This window comes from Dendropsophus ebraccatus, chromosome 2 (genome assembly GCF_027789765.1).
Source record: "Dendropsophus ebraccatus isolate aDenEbr1 chromosome 2, aDenEbr1.pat, whole genome shotgun sequence".
NCBI lineage: Eukaryota > Metazoa > Chordata > Amphibia > Anura > Hylidae > Dendropsophus > Dendropsophus ebraccatus.
Window position 1 is genome coordinate 147,793,159 of NC_091455.1, and position 24,225 is coordinate 147,817,383.

Consider the following 24,225-nt stretch of genomic DNA (forward strand, 5'->3'; position numbering starts at 1 on the left):
CATTGGAAGGCGTCAATTGTACCTCACATGTCCTAATATAGCATTTATACCAGACACTAAATGTGTTTTATAAGCTTCTATTTTATTTGAATACATTTTTTTCACTGATCCCTTAGAAAATTGCATGTTTTAGAGCTGTAATTACGATAGTATCCATCAAACTACAATCATATGCTTCATATTGTGATCTACTTTCATTGTGTAGAAGTTAAATTGAATTTATATACAGATCTGAAATTGAATATAAAATGAGGTGTGTTTCATGTGGGTAGTTTCAGTCTTATGAAGGTGGATTTAAGTAATGAGCATATTGCAGGACAGAATTCCGCTGGGCAAGAGAGAATGCAAATTAGCTGTCCGTCTAAGGGAATAAAGCTGCCTCATAGTAGCCAAAAGAAGAGCCCGTGGAGCCTCATTTAAGAGTTTTGAAACACAGGACTAGCCAGATATCCCTCTGGAAAGGACCCAGCCATGGGGTGGCTCCTGTAGGGAAACCACTAAAACCACCATATTAGGTGGTCCTATAAGTGTAATGACAAGGGAGAAACCAAGGCCAGCTATCCATCCACATACAGCTGTTTCAGGGTGTTGCCCCTCATCAGTGTGGATCAGGATTCTGGCTAGGTGGGAGCAATGCCTAGTAGAGGCAGAAACAGATCCCTGATCTCAGGGAGACCAGCCAAACGATAACACTGCCGGCTGCTAGCTAAACCAGAGTTTCCTCCCTTATGAAGAAGCACCCCTCTGCAGACAAAGCAGGCCATTGGTTGGCTGGAGAGATGCATTAGACATAAATCGGGGGGGGGGGGGGGGTACTGATTTTCATTTAGGAGATGCAGTGGTGTATGTAGACTTGTTTTTAGGGAATGCTCCATAAGACAAAGGTAAAGGAGAAAACTGTCTAATACTGACCAAAGCAGCGTCTCTTCAGGGTACCGCTTTATGTTTTGTTCCATATACCTGTTGCATCTTAATCTTGTTGCATATATCTTGTGCCTTCAGTAACCCTCTTTGAAATGTATTTCCAGATGGGAATGCACTAAAAAGTTCTTGGCCCAATTGGATGTAATATCCATTAAACCATAGAGTAAAAGCAGCGGAAATACAGTCTGTCTATGGGAGGGCTTGCATGTCTCTGCTCTTCGCGCCTCTCCACTCAAAGAATTGTCTATGGGAGGGCTCGTGCACCTCCGCTTTCCGCGCCTCTTCAATCAAAGAATTGATTTGTCAACTCTTTGAGTGGAGAGGTGCGAAAAGCGGAGGCACGTAGAGTGGAGGCGCACAAGCCCTCCCATAGACAGACTATATCACACCAAGGCAGGCGCGAGTTCTGCTGTGGAATTCCTCTGCTTTTACTCCATGTGAACTGGCCCTAAGTCTATGGAGCCTGTCTCTTGCAGTGAGACAGGGAAAGTAAGGAGCCATGAAGAGACACAGTCAGCCAAGTGCTTCCAAGGTTTCGTTAAATGGCAGTGATGCTTTAGGGGCACAGCACAACTATAACAAGAACCCATTACTACTAAAATGGGAAAAATGCATTTACATCAACACACATCTCAAGAGTGGGTCTAAATGTACAGTGGTACCTCGGTTCTCGAACATAATTGGTTCTGGAAGGCTGTTCCAAAACCGAGCAGTTCGAGAACCGAGCAGTAAATTCCCATAGGGAACAATGTTAAACTGATTAATTGGTTCTTACACTCCGTGGATCAGGTGCAGAGCACCCGGCCCAAGGAGCTTAAAAACGCTCCATGTTCACAGGAACAGTGAGAGGCAGGAGCGGGCAGCTATTTAAACTTGCCGCCGCGCTCCTGCTCCACTCAGCTGCTAGGGACACCCTGTAAAGAAGCGGGGATTCCCCTCATAATGGGATTCCCCGCTTCTTTACAGGGTGTCCCCCGCAGCTGAGAGGAGCAGGAGCGCGGCGGCAAGTTTAAATAGCCGCCCGCTCCTGCCTCTCACTGTTCCCGAACACCTCTAACTGTCAGCTGAACATCAATTCAGCTGACAGTTATCCCCCTGGTTTTGTTCGGATACCAAGCAAGGTTCGGATACCGAGCAAAACATCAGGGGGAAATTTAGTTCGAAAACCGAATTGTTCGAATACCGAGGTGTTCGGGAACTGAGGTTTTACTGTACTGTATATAGTTTCCACAATATTGTTGGTCTACAAAACAACAAACTTGATGTCCTATTTGAGTTGTTTACGAGTATAGCAACATCAACCATAAAACTGAATGATGTGGGCACAAGCACCCAGGAACTATCACATTTAGTATGGTTTAGATCACTTGTTATTTAAGACTGTAAAGCACTCTAGATTGCCTCCATGACACAACAGGGAATGCTAATCTAACATAATATTCCCTTGTAATAACATTATGAGGTAATTACACATCAAGCTGAATGTTTTAATTACTCCAATAATTCATTTGTAATTAGAACAATTTTCTCAGAATATTCTTCTTAATCCATTTGCCATTGAATGAATGTAGATGTGAAGCAGAGTTTTAATATTTAAAGTCTAATAAGCTTTTACATTTTTAAATGGTCTGATATATTTTCTTTTTATATGACCTGCAGGTTACGATGTCTGGTAAAACAGCTGGAAAGAGGAGAAGCTTCTGTAGTAGACCTGAAAAAGAACCTGGAATATGCAGCTACTGTGCTTGAGTCCGTTTATATCGATGAGACAAGGTGGGCAATGCTCAGAAGTTATTATGTGTGGCCACTTATCATGAAGTTATGTATCCTAGCTTTATGCTCTAGCTACTGAATATGATAATTAGTGTAATTCTTGTATCATAATGAAAAGAAATGCAAAATAAAACTGCAAAAAAACTAAGAGAAGCAACATTCTATAATAAAGTTATGTGCAAGTCTCTGTTCCTGCGGTGAACTGTTTGAAGGGCTAGTTTGGTCTTTCTAACCCTTGCTTGTTTAGGCCATGTTCACCCAAAGTATGTTTAGCATAAATCCCAGCCGTTGTTGCTGCATCCGGCCACACGAATACCTGACATGTCAGTTTTCTGCAGCCGCTATTCATTGAATAGCGGCTGCAGAGAACCTGTCAGTTCACACAATGGAGCTTGCAGCTCTGGCCGCATGTTCCATTGTGTGCAGCGGTGAATTGGGATGCGGATGCACGCGGGTGCGCCTGCATCAAAATTAATCAGAAATGAAGATCAACCTACCGGGATGATCTTCAGTAACACCGGCCATTCTGTGACCCGGCCGGGTCACAGAACGGCTGGTGTTATACGCCATGTGAACATGGCCTTAAAGTGTACCTGTTGTTATAAATTTTAAAATCTAAATCAACAGTAGATGTGATATACAGCAAGTTAGAAATTTACATTCATTTTTTGTTGTTGTTATCATGCTGTAAAGCTGAACTCAAAGCTGAACTTACCAGAAATCCAGGTCCAGTCTCCTGAAGGCAGATTTTCTGACTTGTGCTGGTTGAAAAAAACAGACTAAACACAGGAATTCTGGCCAGTTCAGAGACTCACAGCTCAATGTGTCCATCAATCACATGACTGCCTTCTCTGTGAGTGCTCAGATGGCCGGGGAAACACAGGACTTCCTGTTTTCTGACTGTTTCCTGTTCTTTGAGAAAAAAAGAGTCAGAAAACAGGAAGAGACATGTTTTCCATGATAACTAAAAAAATAATAATAATGAATGTAAATTGCAAACTTTCTTTACCTCACTTCTACTGTTCACCTGTTCTACTGTTGATTTAGATTTTGAAAGTTGTAATGACAGTGCCACTTAAAAGTCCCCATACACCTTCAATAACTGGGGGACAAACCTCCCCTGTCCACTTCTGGAAGGGTTCTGTTCTGCAGCTTATCTCTTCTAAAAGGAGGATGAGCAGTGATTTTCCATCACGCCTGACCCCTATCTCCACTGACATCATCTGTAGGTGGTCGGTCAGGAGGGCCTTGCACACCTTACCCCAGTGGCCAAACCTGCCACAAGTCCTTTTTACAACAGTATAAGGGTATGGGGACTTTTATATGACTGAAAGACCAATAAAACATTTATTGCAAGACTAATTACATTGCCATACAGAGCTATAGCCCTTACAGCAGTAATAGCACAGCATGCTGTGGAAACAACAAAAACTTTATTTTGTGCCTTATATTTTAAAACTATATAAAGGGGTTTTCTGCTCAAAATAGACTGACTGTCCACAGGATAGCTCATCAGTTGCTAATCAGCGGGCTGCTAACACCCGCACTTCCGACGATCAGCTGTTCAGTGACTGCACAACACTGTAAACAGGGCCAGAAAGAGTTTGTTTCCGTTCACTGTATTAGTGGAGACTTGTAACTGCAGCTCAACCATTCAAATGAATAGCAACACAGCTGCAGTTAAAGGGGTAGTGCGGCAGTAAAAAATTATTCACAGACTTACACACATTACAAAGTTATACAACTTTGTAATGTATGTTATGTCTGTGAATGGCCCCCTTCCCCGTGTCCCACCACCCCCACCTGTGTACCCGGAAGTGTGGTGCGCTATACTCACCTGTCACGTGCCGACACCAGTCTTCGATCTTCATTCAGCGACGTCTTCTTTGGGCGGACGGCGAACAGCTCCGACTGTTCCGAATGCCGGCCGCCCTCTGCAGCGTCATCCGATGCTCAGCCGCGATTGGCTGAGCATAACTGTGCTCAGCCAATCGCGGCTGAGCAGCTGATGATGCGGCCGCGTCATCAGCCGCTCAGCCACGATTGGCTGAGCATAACTGTGCTCAGCCACGATTGGCTGAGCATAACTGTGCTCAGCCAATCGCGGCTGAGCACAGTTGTGACGCGGCGGAGGGGGGGCGGGAGGCAGCGACTCGGCCGTCCGTCCGAAGATGACGTTTGGCACAAGATGGCGGACGGCCCTCGACACGGATCAGGTAATGTATAATGCACCACACTTCCACGTACACGGGTGGGGGGACACGGGGAACGGGGCGATTCACAGACATAACATACATTACAAAGTTGTATAACTTTGTAATGTGTGTTATTCTGTGAATAATTTCTGAGCGCCGCACTACCCCTTTAAAGGTCCCCACCGCTACACAGTGAGCAGAGACAAACGCAGTTCACTGTTTAGTGCAGGCTCCAAATAGCTTATGGGCACAGGTGTGATTCTGTGTATAGCTCATCAGTCTATTTTGGCCGGAAAACCCCTTTAATATAACAAATAAAAAGTATGGAATAAATTAGACTAGATAGGCAAGATTTATGTTTAAATCAGTTTTTATTGAGTTTTTCAGAAAAATAAGTATGCATATGATACGCAGAGTATGACATTATCTATAAACAATATAGATACAATACTAGATTATATGATTCAAATCAAACGGGGTATTCTGAAGTAAAATTATGCAAAGAAATATATAAAACTCACATAGAACTGTTATCCTCTCGGCAATAGAACATGCAGGCATGTTGGATACAGAATCGTACAGATCATGTACAGCATCGGCGCACTAGGTTGCACAACGCATTGCCACACCGTTGCCTAAAGATTTCCCATAGCAAGTTGCGGGGTAAGACGGACCAGAATGAGTTATGCCAAATTTCTACTTTAAGATACGTTACGTTCCAGTTTAGCCATTTAGCCAAAAAGTGAGGTATGGTGCTGCTACCAATAGCAATTAAATACTCACATTTGTATGCTTGGTGTACTGCTATGAACACCTTATCTAAGGAAGGGACCTCTTGTCTTTTCCAGTATCTAGCTCTAGATCACATTCTTAGCTATTGTAAGAAATATGCTCATTAATTCCCTATACCTGGGAGCAAGTGAATCCATCCCTACCAGCAATATAGCTAGTTGGGGGGGTCAGGTGAAATTGTATATCCATTAAGCTTTCAAGAAACACTGATATTTCTACCCAAAGCCCCCTAAGCAATTGACAATCCTAAATAATATGTGATAAGGTCCCTCTAGAGCCGCATGCCCTCCAATACAGACTAGAGCAATTTGAATACATCTGGTGCAACTGCAACTTTACAGGGGTATAATACCATCTTATTATATTCTTAGTCGCTGTTTCTACGTGTGATACATTAAGTAGAGATTTATGCATAACTTTCAGTGCTAGTGACCATTCTTTTGCCACTATTGTTTTACCCAGTTCTCGATTCCACGCTTCTAAGGGGCCTAGTACTTCGAGCTCAGAACAGCTATCCACATCCAGGTATAACGGCTTTAAGCCTTAACATTTCAACGTAAAATATCTAAAAGCTTCTCTGTTGCAAACAGGTACGTTCTTAATAGCACTCTGAAGAAAGTGACTCACCTGGATGTGCAGAAAGACATCACGTGACATTAGATCAAATTTAGTTTGTAGGTCTGCAAATGGGATGGGTATGTTATCCTTATATAATTGAAACAGATTGCTGATCTCAGGGAGACCAGCCAAAAAACAACACTGCCGGCTGCTAGTGAAAGCGCTCAATTCAGTGAAGTCCTAGGTGCATTGTCCTGTGTTTTGAGACTCTTTAATGAGGCTCCACGGGCTCTTCTTTTGCATAATCATCCTCATATAATTGAGATATCTCTGTAAGCCCCCCTACAACCCAGGGGGAGAGGTCAATATTCGGAATAGCACAATTCAGTACCGGAATTGGCGTTTTCTTAGCTAGTTCACCAGACCTCCCCATCCCTTTAATTACTTTGACCAGAGTATCAGACCTGCTCTAGAGAGCGGAGATTTATTGTCTGGGATTGCTGTTGCACCATATCAGGGTGTAGAGTAAGGCTCTAAGATCTGTATTTTGCGCCAAATGGCATTCTATGGAAACCCATGGTATTTCCATTTGTCTATGCCACCAGGGTGACAAAAGTGAGATCAGAGCTGCCCTATAGTAGCGTGCAAACCTGGAAGGCCTAGTCCACCCGCTAGCTTATGTTTTGTCATGAGAGTAAAAGGTAACCTGCTTCGGCCCGGACTTAAGCCAAGCAAAGCGAGAAAGAAGTAATCTTGCTTCTTTAAAGAATCTGTTAGGAATGTGAATCATTAATGTCCTATACAGATATAATAGTTTAATGTGAACATCCTAGCCAGGACGATTGCACTTTTCCCATTTTATCTAATTCTACTTGCATAGATTTAAGAAATTAGGCATAATTTGCCTGATACAGCTGTGTATGTGATTATGTTAGAGTAATGCCCAGGTATTTGTTTCCTTTTGGCTGCCAATCAAATGGGTAGGTCATTTTTAGTGTTGCTAGTGTTTTCTGTGTATTGAGATTATAATATGACAGGGAGCTTAACTGGGTGATAAGGTGACTGCCGGTAAAGACTGTTTGGGGTTTGTTAATGATAGAATGATATCATCTGCATACAATGATAACACATGAGAGTCCTTCCTTCACAGGAACCCCATGGATCTCGCTAATTCTTGGGCTAGTGGTTCCAGTGATAGAATGAATACCAGTGGAGAAAGTGGACACCCTTGATGGGTGCCATTTGATATCCTGAATGGGTCTGTTAACATACCATTGGTGAATATAAAGCATTAATGGCTGATATAATTTAAACACCAAATTAGATCTCACCAAGAACTGAGAAGACAAATTACCAGTAGATACGGTCGAATGCCCACACGGCATCCAAGGCTACCAAAACCGCCTCCTTCATATCCCTCTCAAAGAGATGGATGATATTGAGTATCAGCCTAGTATTGTCCGATGATAAACACCCCTTCACGAAGCCGGATTGATCAGTTGCTATAAGATTAGGGAGGATCAGGGCTAATCTAGTCCCAAGAATTTTAACCCTTTCACGACCTGGGATCATTGATGCCTCAATGCCCAGGTCGTGATTAGACATCAGCTTATGGGATCATAATGATCCCATAGCTGATGTCCCCCTAGCTCTGCCACCTCTCCGATGTCCCCTGTCGCTGTCATAATCGCGTGACAGCGACAGGGGAGAAAGGGGAGGAGGCAGAGCGCACGGCCGTGCGCCTGGTGCGCGTCCTGCCGTCCCTCCTGTCCCCCGCCGGCCTCCGTACATAGAAACCGGAAGCCTGAGGCTTCCAGTTTCTATGACTACCATCGCGGCTCTGCGATCATTTCGTCATGTAGTCATGGTTGTTTGGAAAAATGGAGTCACATTAGGGGCAAGGATTATGGCAAATTTTCCGGTAATATTCATTAGTGAGGCCGTCCAGGCCTGGGGACTTAATAGCTTGTAGGTCTTCTTTTTCTTCAATAGGGGCATTTAACATTTGGGACTGAGGTTGGGACAATCAAGGGAAGGACAGGCTTCACAAAAAGGCATAAATATCCATCTAGGGGGGTTGGACAATAGAGGGATCATCTCTCAAATTATACGCCTCATAAAAGCCCCCGTTCTGAACAGGGTTTCTCTATCAAATAAAAGTATGTCTATGCATGAGTAACTGTTACCATTAGGTGAGAAGTAAGAGAAATCTTTTTTCCGACAGGTGTAAGGATCTTCATGCATCATACAGAGTGCAATATTTTAGCTAAATCAGTAGGAGCAGTTCTGCGAGGTGTAGTTGTGTCCCATCCCGTGTCTAAAATAGTGTTAAATTATTTCAGAAGAATCTAAAAAATTATTTACATAAGCTATTACAATCAAGTATCTACCTAAGGGGTCTGGTATGCATTCAACTAGTTGAAACGATAGGGAATTCTTGAACTCTAAAAAGACACCCCTAACCTTAGCGGAGTGATGGGCACGAAAGATATAAGGGAACAAGTGGTGACGATTACGGGTAGCATCATCATTGAGCAGATGAGTCTCCTGTGCTGACAAAATATCACATATAGACAAAAGTGCTTACTTCCATAATGTTGATCTCTTATATGGGCTATTCAATCCTTTTACATCAAGGGAAAGAATTTGTATTACCATTATGTCTCTATGGAATCAGTGCGGTTTTTTCTTCTTGATGCTGTCACCAGGGCCTCTTTTACATGGCAAAAATGAATACACGCTAAGACATCACATGGTATGTCAACCGTTAGGTGTTTGGACTTAGGGACCCTGTGTGCCCTATGAATCACCAAGTCCGCAGGACAATCCAGTAGCATGGCAGTAAAAAGATCCTTCAGGAACTGGATTAGCTCAATAGGTGGAACGCTTCTGAACTTAATATTATTTTTGCGTGACCTATCCTCTAGGTCGTCTACTTTTCCTCTAAAAGCCTCTACTTCTGCTTCCAAAACGTAGTGGGCGTCTGTAAGTTCATTATGGGAACAAGTCAGTTCCCCCATTTTGTTTTCCACATGATTCACTCTCTCTTCTACTTCCTGCACAGCTGTATTTATAGGGCATAGAGTTGACTGTATGCTCTTTTGTGCAGATTGCTATTAAGGTATCATCATTGCTTTTAGAGTATTAACTGTAACAGGAGATTCTGAAGGGGAATGTCCTCCAGAAACAGGTCATGAGAATCAGACTGTGGGCTACTAGATACTGCGTATGTGTTGCTCACCTCTGTCTAAAATGCTCCTGCTATGTCATTCATGCTCTGCCTCTGCTTGTTAGGGCTCCTCTGTGATGGAGTAGGAGGAGTGGAATGGAGTGAGAGTGCGGGGCTGTGGTCACTTCCCGGGTCTGACACCCGATCTGGAGAGCCCCTCCGATTCTGGGCGTCTCCTTGCAGTGAAGGAGATGTTCCGGGCACTGAGGAGCTCCGTCTGGGGCAGTCTGTAGGCTGCCATACTCTGCCCCACTCTCCCTGGCTGCTAGTCTCCCGCACTGCAAGAGGACAGCCGCCACCTTATGATCCCTCCGCCTCAGACTGGGAGTTTCCGACCTCTGACTGAAGATTTTAGTCTTTTTCGAAATCTGACCGGAGGAGAGAAGGTTCCGACACGTGGTAGGATAGATTTAGGGTGTCCTGAGATGCTGTGAGCTGCTAGTTCGCTATAGCTGCATGGAGCTCTGTGATCAAGCAGCCATTTCGCGCCAGCACCAAGCCACGCCCCCAGATAGGCAAGATTTACAAACACAAACAAATTTTATTATGCATTTTTAGATATGTTTGTGTGTTTGTAAAAACAACAAACCGGTTGCTGCCTACTTAACATTTACCCTGTTAACCATATAAAAAAGAGGTCAAATGGGCATACCCCACCATAGCTTTACCAATTTGTAAGACTTTAAGGATATGTTCACACACCAATTTTAGTAGGTAAAGAACAGCCTTTTGTTGTTTTTTTTAAATAAAGATGGGCGTTGAAAATGATGATTATTTCTGGTCATCTCATAAAATAATGTCCATTATTCTAAAAACAATGGCTGTTTTGTCTAAAAAGATGGGAACATAGCCTTGGTAAAATGGGAAAACCTTTTGATAAGTTTCCTGTTTAGTGTGTAATAGTGACACGAGTCAATGTATCGGCACTCACTAATGCAGTGCCAATTAGACAAACATAGTTTTACAAGAAATGACCACCTAATGCCTGTATTTGGCTTTTTATGGTTGGCAAAGGTGGGATTTTATTCACAGGGATATACAATCTAGTCCAGTGGTAATCATTTAGTGTAAAAAGTTTCCCATTGCGACATTTCTAGAACTTTTTTTGATATCCTATTTTTATTTGATTTTATTTAATATTCTGTAGTAATGTCTAGTTGGGCACTGCTGTTAAATAACATACTGTGTTTTGTTCTTTAGACGTTTACTGGATACAGAAGATGAACTCAGCGACATCCAGTCAGACTCCGTCCCCTCAGAAGTCCGGGACTGGCTTGCTTCTACATTTACCCGACAAATGGGGATGATGTTAAAGAGAACAGAGGAGAAGCCACGGTTTCGAAGCATTGTTCATGCAGTGCAGGCTGGGATATTTGTGGAGCGGTAAGGAAGGATTGCAAATGTGTTATATAATGTGTTTTCTTTTTTATAGCATCAGCATTACAATATCTTTATTAGGCTATGTTCACACAATGCCAAAAAAAAGAGAAAAGGCAGTGCCATTTTTTAATGTAAAAAGTCTGTTATTTCCACGATTTAACTGACTGCAATGCAATGCATTGAAGTCAATAGAATGACGGACGTCCAAAGCACACAGGGGGACATTTATCAAACTAATTGCGCCTGTTTTTAGTCTAATATATCTAGTTTGCGCTCAAAATAAATCTAATATGAATTTATGAAGCTTTTTTAGACAAGACTATCTAAATTAGATGCGACTTTTTGAATTAGATTTTTTGTTGTTAATTAGATCGAAAGTGCGCCAGAATTCTTTTTTAGCTAAATTTATCAACTGCGCAATTTTTTGAAAAGTCGCATAGATTGGCGCATCGCACAAGGTGAATTTATTAGACTAATTAAAAGACCATTATTTTTAAGGCACATTTACTATGCTATTAGACAATTTACATAAATGTGACTAAACACATTAGATTGGAAATCATGCCAAAACATCTTTGACAAAATCTTGTTTTTAAATTTGTTAGTAAATATCCCCCACAGTGTTTAAAATGAGTGACGTTATCTGTGCGGACGTCAAAATAATGATCATGTCAATTATTTCCGGACGTCTTTTGCAAACAGCGGATGTTATTTTTTTAGTTGTTCACACACTGTTTTTCTTGTTTCATTGTCCTTTCTCCCTTTTTACTATTAAATTCAATGGACTTTTCAATTAAAGACCTATCCAAAGGCCAATAAAATAACCCAAACTTGAATAATGTACTAACAGCCAATCCTCAAAATAACAGATGTCATTTTTAACTCAAAATGACGGACATCCAAAATTTATAAATGGACATGAAAAAACGTTGTGGGAACATAGCCTAACAGAGAAATAAAATTCTTACTCTGTGATCTGAACCACAAAGTGTATGCAGTGGCGTATCTACGATAGAGGCAGTATAGTCAATTGCTATGGGGACCGTGCAGGAGGGGGTCCGGGGGAGAAGGTAAGAGCTGTCCTGTGTCTTTCTGCTTAACCACTTATGTACCGCAGTGTGTAAGTGACCCAACGTTTACTTACATGCTGCAACACAAAAAAGGGTTACCAAGCAGAAGACAAAGAGATCTCTGCTTTACTGCACTGATAAACCCTGACCTCTGTTCTGGCTGTTAAGCAGAGATCTCCTTGTCTTCTGAACATTGGGTCACTTAGGCCGGGTTCACACTGAGCAAAACTAGCGGAATTCCGCTGCGGAATTGTCCACCACGGAATGCCGTTAGCCTCCCTCTCATAATGGGAGTCTTTGGGAGGTGCGCGCTCCTGCTCTGTCCGCGCTGAAGAATGAACTTGTTCATTCTTCAGTGCAGAGAGACGCTGTGAGAACAGCAGCGCGCGCCTCGCATAGCCTCACATTATGAGACGGAGGCTAACGGCATTTCCGCCGCAGAATTCTGCTAGTTTTGCTCAGTGTGAACCCGGCCTTACACACTGCAGTAAATAAGGGGTTAAGCAGAAGGTAGTCTGCTCCTGCACCTATGTATTTAACCATAAGGGCTCCTAATGGGCCCTTACAATTTTTTGCTATGGGGCCCCGTGAATCCTAGCTACGCCTCTGAGTGTCTGTAAAGTATTATTAAAGACAGCACAGATCCCACCTGGCTAACATCAATACTACTAAAGGCCTTGTTCACACGGCGTATAACCCTAGCCGTTCTGTGACAGAACGACTGGTGTTAGAGGAGATCATCTGGCCGGATAAACTTCATTTCTATTGAATTAGGATGCGGGCACATCCGTGTGTGCCCGCATTCCAAATTACTATTGAACACAATGGGGAGTCCGGATGGAGTGTATACTATGTGTATACTTTCTGTCCGGGATTCCCTTTAACTGCACTGCACGTAAGTGTATTAATCACAGCCGGTGTTGCCGATGTACAACAATGGCCGTGATTAACACAACTTACGTTGAGTGAACATGGCCAAAAGATGTCAAAACTGCTGCTCTCTTCCTGATATTTCAGAGTCACACATCAACACCATTTTAATCTATACAGTACACTGTATAGATTTAACCCAAAGAAATTTGTGGTAGTAATTAAATATACTATACTATAGTTTAATAGTTAATACACAAAACATATAAACATTCAACATTCACATTATGCATTTTATACACATACACTACAGTACACACACATGCAAAAAAAAAAAAATATATATATATGTATATATATATATATATATATATATATATATATACTCCTGGATGCTTGCCTTTCCTGGACATCTTTATGAAAGATTCCTCCATTTGTGTTAATACGTAAATATTTTTATTTAGTGAGCCATGCTTCAGCATTTAAAATACAGAAGCTACAAAATATGAATGAAGCAGAGAAAATAAAAATTTATGTAATTTTAGATCTGGATAAATTAAATCTACACTTTATTACCTACCTGATACTGTGGTATTCCATGGGGTGTAATAGTAATAAACCATTTTGACTTCTTGAATGATGGTATCGAGGTATTACTTGTCAGCATGTTCTACTATGATCATGTAGTGTCAACACGGAAGTGTACCCTATGTAGTATATGAGTTAATAAAACTTTCAGGACACACATTAAGGACATCACTTATTAATCAAAATATCATTAAAATATGAATAATATCATTATATCAGAAATATAGAATCAGTTAATCACTGTAGAGACTTATTACTCCCGTGTCATACAAACGTCTCATTTTGTACATTTGAAATTACCAGTAAATTACCTATATTGTATATACTGTTAATCTTTTCATGGTCTCCTGACTCATTATTGTTAGTTTTTGTGGCCCATTTGAAAAGAAAATAATAAAGCAATTATATATTTGTATAGGATGTACAGACGGACATCGAACATGGTCGGGCTCAGTTATCCCTCTGCCGTCATTGCCGTTTTAAAGGTAAGTAACAATTTTAACACATGTTCATGTACAGTCAAAGCTTTTTAGATAACTGGAGTTTGGATAGGCACAAATCTTCGTGAAATTATTAAAAAAAAGGTTTAAATACTATTATAAATTTTTTATATTTAAAAGATGGTTATGATAAACATCAGTTTCCTAATATAAATCTGTTCATAGTTTTCTTTACTATTTTAATAGGATTTTAGTTATTTCATGTTTTCTCCCAAAATTCACTTTGCATTTTGGGAACAGGAAGCTAACAGAATTCTCTAATTCTCTACTCTAATCTTAGAGTAAGGTCACACATTACATAGATTCATAATTGATGAAAATTAAATAAATAGAATAGTCCATCTAGTTTAAGCTGTAGCCCACCCTTTTCAGATGCATAAAAATTGCTACCTGCCTCATACTTGGGGAAAAAATTCCTTTTCACTTTCATTAATCTAGTGCAGTGATTTTCAACCTTTTATGAGCCGCGGCACACTTTTTATACTTAAAAAATCCTGGGGCACACCACCAACCAAAATGGCACAAAATGACACTAAAACAGTACATATTATACATATAGTTAATAATATAGATTCTAAATGTATTTATACTCACTCAGTGTGAAACCTGGGCCTGTTTTCTTCTCCCCCCTGTGCTTCTCTCCTGTGCTTCTCTCCACCATACTTCTCCCCCCTACTTCTCTCCTGTGCTTCTCTCCACCATACTTCTCCCCCTGCTTCTCTCCTGTGCTTCTCTCCACCATACTTCTCCCACCTGCTTCTCTCCTGTGCTTCTCTCCCCCGTGCTTCTCTCCTGTGCTTCTCTCCCCCGTGCTTCTCTCTTGTGCTTCTCTCCACCCTACTTCTCTCCCCCCTGCTTCTCTCCACCAAACTTCTCTCCCCCCTGCTTCTCTCCGCTGTTTCTCTCCCCCATCCCCATGTTTCTCTCCCCCCTGCTTCTCTCCCCTGTTTCTCCCCCATCCCCAGGTTTCTCTCCCCTATTGTTTTCTCCTGTTTCACAGGGGCACCATAGTTTGGGGAACTTTCCCCGCGGCACACCCGACCATGTGTCGCGGCACACTAGTATGCCACGGCACACTGGTTGAAAATCACTGATCTAGTGTACCTACTGTACCTTGTAATATTATATTTTTGCAATGAAGACATCAAGACCCTCTTAAGCTAGTTAAACAGGTCAGTCATCATCATGTTCCATCCTCTTACTGCTCTTACAGTAAAGAATCCACATCGGTGCTAAAAGAACTTAAAGGATGTCCCCTTGTCTTAGGGCTGAATAACACAGTGCTGGTGTGTAAGCCTATTATACAACGATGATTTTGCAGCAAGGGCTACATAAACATAGTTAGCGATATCCTTTCATCCCTTGCTGATGAAAATGTATAAATGTAAAATAATAAACAATATACTTACCTCTCCAGGTTCGCCTGGTTTCCTTCTGCCTGAGCATCTCTTAAGTGACAGGCCGCTCAGCCAATCACTGGCCGAGATAGGATAGTGTTGCGGCCAGTGATTCGCAGAGCACTCTGTCACTTCACAGACAGCTTCAGAAGCTTCAGCAATGGCCCCAGTAAGTGTGGAGAAGCCAGGAGGACTTTATTATTTTACTTTACCCTGTTATCAGCCATTGGCAGCACATCGCTAGTACACGTAGTGATACACCAATGATTTCTAAGCATGTTGAAAGACAACGGTCAGCCAATGATCAACTCTTCTACTGATCATGGCCTTTCTTACATGGAACAATATCTGCCCAAGTCGCCCTGATTCGGCAAATAATTGGTCCTTGTAATAGGGCCCTCTCTTCACCCTCTGCACGTTGTCTTGGAGCAGGACAGCCAAGCTGAACTTTGGCCACAGTGATGTCCTGTTTTGGCCAGTAATTGGCTGCAAGTGCAGGTCCTATTCTCATGTGTCAGAAGGAGCTGCAGTGGGACCTGTGGGAAACCAGGGACGGTAAGTATAACTTTTTTTTTTTTTTTTTTTACAGCAGCCTGAGCAATACATAAAAAATGTAAAAGCTTGGAATACCTGTTCAATGCTCCAGAGTTCACACCTGTGATTTTTAATCCTACTTGAGACATATTTGCACCAAAACCAGCAGTGGAAAATCCATCTCAAAATCTATTATTCAGACTAAGGCAACAGCTTGGTAAAATCATGACACAACTTTTGTCAGATACCAGTTTCTGTGATCTGCTATCCTTCTGTAGCAGACAACCAATGGAAATGACCTTCAGTAATTGATAGGAAATCAATATTAAATGCACTGATACAACTGAAGTCGTACATGTGTCTTGTGGAAAAATTAACCTGTAATCCCTTAACTTTAAGGGTCTGACAGGGGTTGCAGTCTGTAAAAGTGTAGATAACTATAGGATGAAAAAGATAATAATACTATAGTAAAATCTTCATACTTCTTAGGGTAGTCAATGGCTGCTTCAGTCATTATCTTAATAGGACTTGAATATGGCCATGTATCATCTTTAACACCATAACAAAATGGGTGGAAAAAGATTCTAAACATTTATTTGGCCACTTTCCGGTTTATCAGGGATGTGCGTAAAATTAATTACATTAAACATTTATATATCTAGATCAATATGGTGCTGTCACTGGACTATTAATATATCTTGAAGCCTGTGAAATTGAAATGTAATTCTGACGGTTATTGTGCCAATGGACTGTGGACAGAAGGGGATAGTCCTGTCCGTTGATGTAGCTTTTTTTTTTTTTTTTTTTTTTGTAGATATACTTTCAGGAGCTGGCAAATTTTAGCCTGAAGGCAAGCACACAGCACTGACCCATGAATAGCATCCTTTAAGGGCCACTCTGTCCCTCACCTATTATTATCCTCCCCACAGGGGCGTAATCAGAAATTACTGGGCCCCATAGGAAACTTTTCATTGGGCCCCTGCTTCCCGACCGACCATTAGGCTTTCAAGTGTAGTCATAACTGTATAACTGCAAGCGCTTGTCAGGAGTGCTTGCAGTTAAAGGGACATTTGCAGAACTAGGGAGGCCCACTCAGCCACCTGGTGCTGCAAATGATGATAGCTCAGGGCCCCCAGTGTATCGCAGAAGGCGTCCATGGGGCCCCCTGATGTGACAGGCCCTACAGTAGTAGTTACACCCCTGCCTCCCCACATCAGTGCAGTAAAGTAAAATGCCACACGCACCACAGAAAGAGTATTGGGGCCAGTGTTCCTAGACACGGACAGCCCTTGTGATTGGTTGTGGTTGTAAAGGCCAGCCCCAATACTTTAATTAAGTCCCATCGGGCACCCGAACCCTACATCAGAGCCATCCTGGGTCATGGCATCACAACAACATGCGCAGCATGGTAACTTAAGGTATCATGCTGTGCACCTGGTGACCCTGATACCAGTGCTTTAATTACTGTATCATTCAAATCACTCCTATGGATCACTTATCCTGTTACAACCATTAGCCCTAAAGGTCCGGCACTAAATTTCTACAGCGCCAGCTGTTATCAGAGGATTTTCTGTTCATATGTACTACAATTTCCCACATATCCTGAAGGCTGCAGACTGTGAGTAAATGCTGGGAGTTGTAGTGTTTGTGCCAGTGCCCTGTGCCACTGCTCGCCTTCCACCCCAACCTCAGTCAGCAGTGTTGGTCTTCCCCCAGTACTTTATAGGGCCAGGAATAATTGGTCCTGGGGGGGGGGGCAGGGCAGAGCTCCAAAAGGTCCTATCGGACACAGGATTACATTAAGGCTATGTCCCCACAATGTATAAACAGTGGCCTTTATTTGGGACTCAAAACAACGTTGCTTTAAATAAAAATTGCATTAAAGTCTATGGACAATGGCCATAAATAAATGACATTACCTTGACGGGCATTGTTCAATACATTGAGGGACATCTACATGGGCTGTGCCACTGGTGCATGCCAGTGAGAAGGCGCAGATTCACTCCTTTTCCCTGACGTAAGCCAGCCATATCTTCCATTCACCTGATGGGCCCGCAGGGGGGCACGGTAAGGTTTATAATGATTTACGCCTGGAAGGAGGTGCAGATTTGTTGTGCCAGGTGCAGAGCCAGATGGTTGTGTGCCTCTTTGAAAATCTGGACAGGAAAAGGAGGCGGGCCTAATCTAAGACGAGAATATGAGTAAATGTCCCCCTTTGTGTAAAACAATGGCTGTTTGCATCGACTTCAATGCAAATCATCGCAATATGAAAAGAATGGGCATCGTTTTAATTGAAAACAATTGCCGCTCTTTTCATAAAAAGTATGATGTGTGACCATGCATGGGAATGGTGTTAAGGATGAAGGTAAGAAGAGACATACCTTCATCCTTAGCATCCTGTGTGCAATTGGGAATTATCAGCAGGTTAGTTTTCTATGGGGATTTTCTATTTCTCTGGACAGTTTCTGTCCCGGCCAGAGATGTCAGCAGAGCACACGAAAACATACAGCAGCAGACAAGTACTGGAAGACTTGAGATTTTTAAATAGAAGTAAATTACACATCTATATAACTTTCTGAAACCATTTGATTTAAAAGAAAAAGATTTTCTTGGGAGTCCCCCTTTAAGGTCCAGAATATGTCACAGGAAAGGGGTTAAGTATGTTACTATGTATTAAAAGAATCTTCTGCAAGTGAAATACCAAACATGCCCATAACATTCGTAAATACAGTAAATCTGACTGCAATATGAAAGGTTTTATATGCTTGGGTTAAACGTCAGGATATGATCAGTGAATGTGCAATTATTCTTTATAAAACTTTTATGACAACCATCATAAGGCCTGAGCCTTTTCCATAAGTCATTTGTCAGCTGTGAGTCATGCATGTACAGTATATATACAGGGAAATAGTAGCATTATTCTCTTTCTTTATTGAAGTGACTAGAGGGAATTGGGGAAATAACCCTTGACAGATATTGAGCATGAAACCAAAGTTCTAAAATAAAGATTTTAATCTTTAATGCATGGGTAGAACAATGAGCATTAGCTATGCATGAATTTATACAAACTGAACATACGCCATTATTTTACTTAAAAATGAATTAAGTCTGGCCGCAGGCCATAGACTATACTATGCTTCACATCATCTCCAAACCAAAACTTCTTTTTTAACCCCTTCTGGTTACTTACACAGTCATGTACCCTAGATATAGTGCAAGCCACAAGAAACTTTCCAATTTTATAGTTTAACATTATAGGAATTTGTTCATTATGTTTATAAGACATTGTAAACTGTAAAGGGATCTCAAAGACAGCATAGCTATAACAAAATGTTGTATGTATTATAATACTACATAACTCTAAACTCTAAAAAACTACAATAAGGCTGCGTTCACACTAAAAATATTTCAGTCAGTATAGTTCAGTCAGTATTGCAACCAAAACCAGGAGTGGATTAAAAACACAGAAAGGATCTGTTCACACAATGTTGAAATTGAGTGGATGGCCGCCATATAATGGTAAATAACTGCCATTATTTCAATATAACAGCCGTTGTTTTAAAATAACAGCAAATATTTGCCATTAAATGGCGGCCATCCACTCAATTTCAACATTGTGTGAACAGATCCTTTCTGTGTTTTTAATCCACTCCAGGTTTTGGTTGCAATACTGACTGAAATATACTGACTGAAATATACGTAGTGTGAATGCAGCCTAACTATGCCTCCCCCACTGTGCCTTTCCATATCTCCCAATATTCCAATCATAAGAGTATCACACACTCATGCACAATTGATATGCTCCCATGGTACAGCCAGCAACTTCAATAGTGAGGAAGATTTTGTACTATAACATCCGTTCTCTACCCTTATTACCTGGCAATTGAAATTGCTGAAAGGGATTTCTGCATATTTACAACAGTACTTGGGTTGGGACACCTGGTGTATCTAGCCACCTTCCCCATATCTGTTCAAACTTACGGAGACATTTCATTTTGACATACCCACCTCATTCCATTCTAAATCCTAATTCCATTCAAGAATTCAGGTATGGTGGGTGGGTCTCGTTGAATCCACCTAGAATCTATGCAGTTCCGTTCTTGGAAAAGTACTCTTTGCACCCCCAGCTCAGTATAATCATCCAGGTGCACATCGCTCAGCAGTCCCAGTACATAGAGTTGTGGTGACAGTGTCTTAGAAATACCAAAGACCCGTTGGATAATATCTCGTACGTCCCCCCCAATAATTGTGCAGTTCCCGGCATTCCCAAACACATTCCACTACTATGTGCTGTGAGCAATCTGTAGCTGGAAATTCCCTAATAGGGGCATAGCAATAAAAAACTGTGACAATAAAGACTGTGTAGCAATAAAGACTGTGACATGAAAGGGGAGATGAAGAGCTTGTATATACATTTACAGTACATATATATATATATATATATATATATATATATATATCAACCAAACATCAGAATTATAACTAAGCCCTAAGGGGACATAGAGCTAGAATCCAGCAGGCTTCCCTATTTTAACCTTCTGTTCCCAGTTACCTCCACAGACAGGTTTATCCACCCATTCCAAAGCTAAATATTTCTTGCTTGATACATCACAATAATGACAATGGACAAAATGACGGGACAAGCCAGAAAGATTCAGGCAATGTTCTCACAATGTAAAAATAAAGGCAAATAACGATTGTTATTAATGATCATGATTATTAATAATGATTGTTGTTTTTTACCAACGGCCTTTATTTGCCTTTATTTTTACCTTGTAGAAACATAGCTTCATTCCTGTCTCCAATATGTATTTTTTTAGTTTAGTTTACCCTTGTTGCATTGGCATTGCATCCTGTACACAACTTGTGCATATTGGTACTTCCTAATATTAATTAATATTATAATTGTAAAGTGTGGGGTGGGACAAATCAGTCTACATAGTACTCACCTGTTTTTTTCTGCATTTGTAAAAGTCAGTAGTCTTTAGGTAACTTAAATGTTTGGACTGCAGGGTACATACATAGTGGGATCAATACTATTACCAAGTTACTCGTTTTGGCTATAAAATTGCAGCCCTCTTTCCGTATTTCCTTCAAGGTAGGATCAGAGTGATCAGTTTGGTGATCAGGGGCAGGGCATCAGGTGTCAGAGAGGACAGAGATCGGGGTGAGGACACACAGAACATCCCAAGGTGTGGGGGGTTGTTTGTGGTCACTGGGGGCAGAACATTGGATGTTAGAGAGGTCAGGGGTAAGAAAAGAATACACATTGAAGGTGCAGCATCTGCATAGTGGGCAGGGTTGTACAGGGTTGTGCACTGGATCACATGTGCTTCATCTCACTGCAGGGTTATCAAGTTCTCCTTTTAATATTATAGTAAAACATGAATTAACAAAGCACTGTCAGATAAATGGAAATCAACTCCATATGCAGCACATTGAAAATCATTTTACTAATTCTGTTTTGCAGACGCCCTTCCATACTTCTTCTCTGCTCATTATCAGTCAAATTCGTCTTCATTAAAGAGGAGCAAAGTAAAGACGGGTTTTGTTGTATCCATTATAACCTATGGGGGGGGGGGGCGAGGGAGATGAGTGAGCAGGAAAAGGACAAAGTCAGCCCCTGCTGGGCACATAAAATGCTAGATTCACAGGCCAGATTGATCAGTGCTTATCTGGGAACTTGGTGAAATAGGATTGCAGGAAGATGTGTTGTGCTCACTGCCATACACAAGCTGTTTGTCTCCTCTCCCTGCTCCCTCACCCCCCTCGACCCTCCCTTCTCAATAATGGATGCAGATACGTGAGGAGGTAGCTGCAAAAGAGCTTTTTTAAATACAGATGAAAACTCTTTTGATAAATAAAAATTGTTACAGAATTTCTTAATATTGCTTGTTCTATTGATTTCTGAAAATAAATAAATAAATGACAGTGACACTTTATATGGACTGAATTAAGAGAAATGTCATAAAAAGAAACATATATGCTGAATTGGTATGCACCACTACTTATAGATCAATATTGTAATCTTGCATGAGTAGTGTCACACACTGTAGATTTTTAAATAAGCAGAATATTCAACACAGTAAATAGTTAAAAGCCAGACTGTATATATCTTCAATTTTGGTGTCTGAAAATGTATTGAATGACTGATTTTCAAATGCTGCATCTTGAGATATGCTCTTCTGCATTATTTCTGCTCCGTTTGTTAACTATGGAGCCAGCAATAATGTTTTAATAATTTGTTCTCCAATGATCACAGTGTTGCTCAACCTTATAATACATGGCCAGCTACCAGTTTCAAACAGATGAGAACCAAATAGTGAAACAGCTGGCTCCATAGTTCCCTAAGCTTGGACTGATTTGACCTGACTATTGCTGTAAAGCTCTTTAAAAAAAAGTCAGCATACGCCTCAGTAGTTATACATTCATATGAGTAAGTCATACACAGACTTAATCCATTCACCATTAAAACAGGTCTCGTAAATCTTTGCAAAAAAAAATAAAAAATGGAGACATAACTGCTTAATATTAATGGCTGCAAATCTGAGCTAAAAACATAATAGAGCCACAATTACAATCAGTCTTTAGACTAAAGAAAGTTACAACTATCCTTCAAAAAAGCAATTACTAGATCATTCCACTACCTTCTGGGTGCATTTACATATAGAATCTAATTTGTTCTTCACTTTCAATAAAGAAGATGGTCTTCCCATCTATTTCTTTCAATTTTGCAGCCACACTCCTCTATCTAGTGGACACTTCTGTTACTTCAGTATGTATGTGATAAATGAACTTTCTGGGCTGTACAGAAATATAATGTTCTGAATCCAGATGCCATGCATAATAGTTGGAGTATATCTGCAGGTCACACTCAATCACTATTTCCTTCTTTACTTAGGCTATAGTATAAGTGTTAACTTTGTGAAAAATCAGGCTACATATCACACCAGGAAGTAATTTTAACTTCGAGAACATTCTAGTAACATCTTATTTTAGTTGCATACACTTTCTAAAGTAAATATCCCTGCAATTCATTAAAGGTGTTATCCAGGATTAGAAAAAGCACAGCTACTTTCTTGCAAACACATCACCACCCCTGTCCTCAGGTTGTGTGTGGCATTATAGGTCTGCTCACTTAACTTCAGTGGAACTGAGCTGTAAAACCACACCTAAACTAAGAACAAGATTATTCAAGTGTTTCTTCTGGATTATGTTAGACATTCATTGATGAATACGTTCAAATATACAGATTGGTATTGCCTGTAAGATCTAGCAGGCTCTCTTAGCAATCTGAAAGTTTCTTTGGTATGGTGCTGCCCCTGGCTGGCTGAAATTGCCACTTGCTTTAATTGTTAGGGAATCCTGGCTGAAGTGTATACACACTGTATACACTTCGGCCTGGATTTCAAGTGGCCGCACAAAAAACTGACATGTCAGTTTTGTGCGGCCACTATTCATTGAATAATGGCCACACAAGACTGACAGAGCAGAAACTGTGAAGTCCAGCCCCCGGCTCCATTGTTGGCTATGGTGATTTGAATAAAAAAAATCATGAACATTATTTGTGGCCATTGTTTATTAAGAGATGGCCGTCCCGTTGAGTGAACATAGCCTGAGGGTTTGAAAGAATTATATTTCAAGGTGTGAATTAACATTTCATGTATAAATACCGTTTGTTCTATATTTTGTTTACAAATACTGTTTGTTTATTAGAAAAAGAATGTCTCAGTATCCTGGGACACAACTGCCTTTCTGATGATGGAGCCTGATCAAAGGTTTAGAAATAAATGAATAATAGACTCCTTTAAGAGGTGTTATATTTTAAATTAGTGCTGGCGGGGGGAAGAATGAAGTTTAATCTATATGTTAATGTTACAGTATTGGTATTGGGTAGATAATATTAACGACTGTATGCTACTCTCTTGCAGAATGTTGACAAGTGGTCCTTTGATGTATTTGCACTAAATGATGCTAGTGGCGATCATGCACTTAAATTCATCTTTTATGAATTACTCACACGATATGATCTGATCAACCGCTTCAAGGTGGGTGGCCTCCAGCATACTTTTATTTCTAAACTCGTGTTAACAAACCACTGAATCAACATTATATATCTAGCGATATTATAATGACAGAATAAACATATTTCTTAGTCATCTTGCAATTTCATGTCAAATGCTTGGAATATGATTCTGAGTCTTAACTTTAATATACTATGGGTGATAATATTCCTTTGTTTTAAGAAAAAAAAATATTTTGAAAATTTTTCTTCTGTACTTCATGGTAAATACAATAGCTAAATGTGGCCTTATTGCCCATAGTAACCAATTAAAGCTTAGCTGTTATCTTTAAAAATGTGCTGAATAGTAGAAATTAAAAAAAAGATTAAATTAGATGTTTTTTAACATTTAT

General features: G+C 40.7%; 1 protein-coding gene across 10 annotated transcripts in view; it reads left to right on the forward strand.

Moving 5' to 3' along the window:
- PDE1C (phosphodiesterase 1C) overlaps positions 1-24,225 on the forward strand; it is a 553,045-nt gene that overhangs the window by 386,351 nt on the left and 142,469 nt on the right. For 5 of the 10 annotated variants that reach the window (XM_069958459.1, XM_069958460.1, XM_069958461.1 and 2 more), the window contains 5 exons: positions 2,584-2,697; positions 6,147-6,209; positions 10,672-10,854; positions 13,798-13,864; positions 23,742-23,858. In XM_069958459.1, the coding sequence (XP_069814560.1) occupies positions 2,584-2,697; positions 6,147-6,209; positions 10,672-10,854; positions 13,798-13,864; positions 23,742-23,858 (544 nt within the window). The remainder of the gene's footprint in view (positions 1-2,583; positions 2,698-6,146; positions 6,210-10,671; positions 10,855-13,797; positions 13,865-23,741; positions 23,859-24,225) is intronic. The other 5 variants (XM_069958462.1, XM_069958463.1, XM_069958464.1 and 2 more) reach the window with 1 other exon arrangement.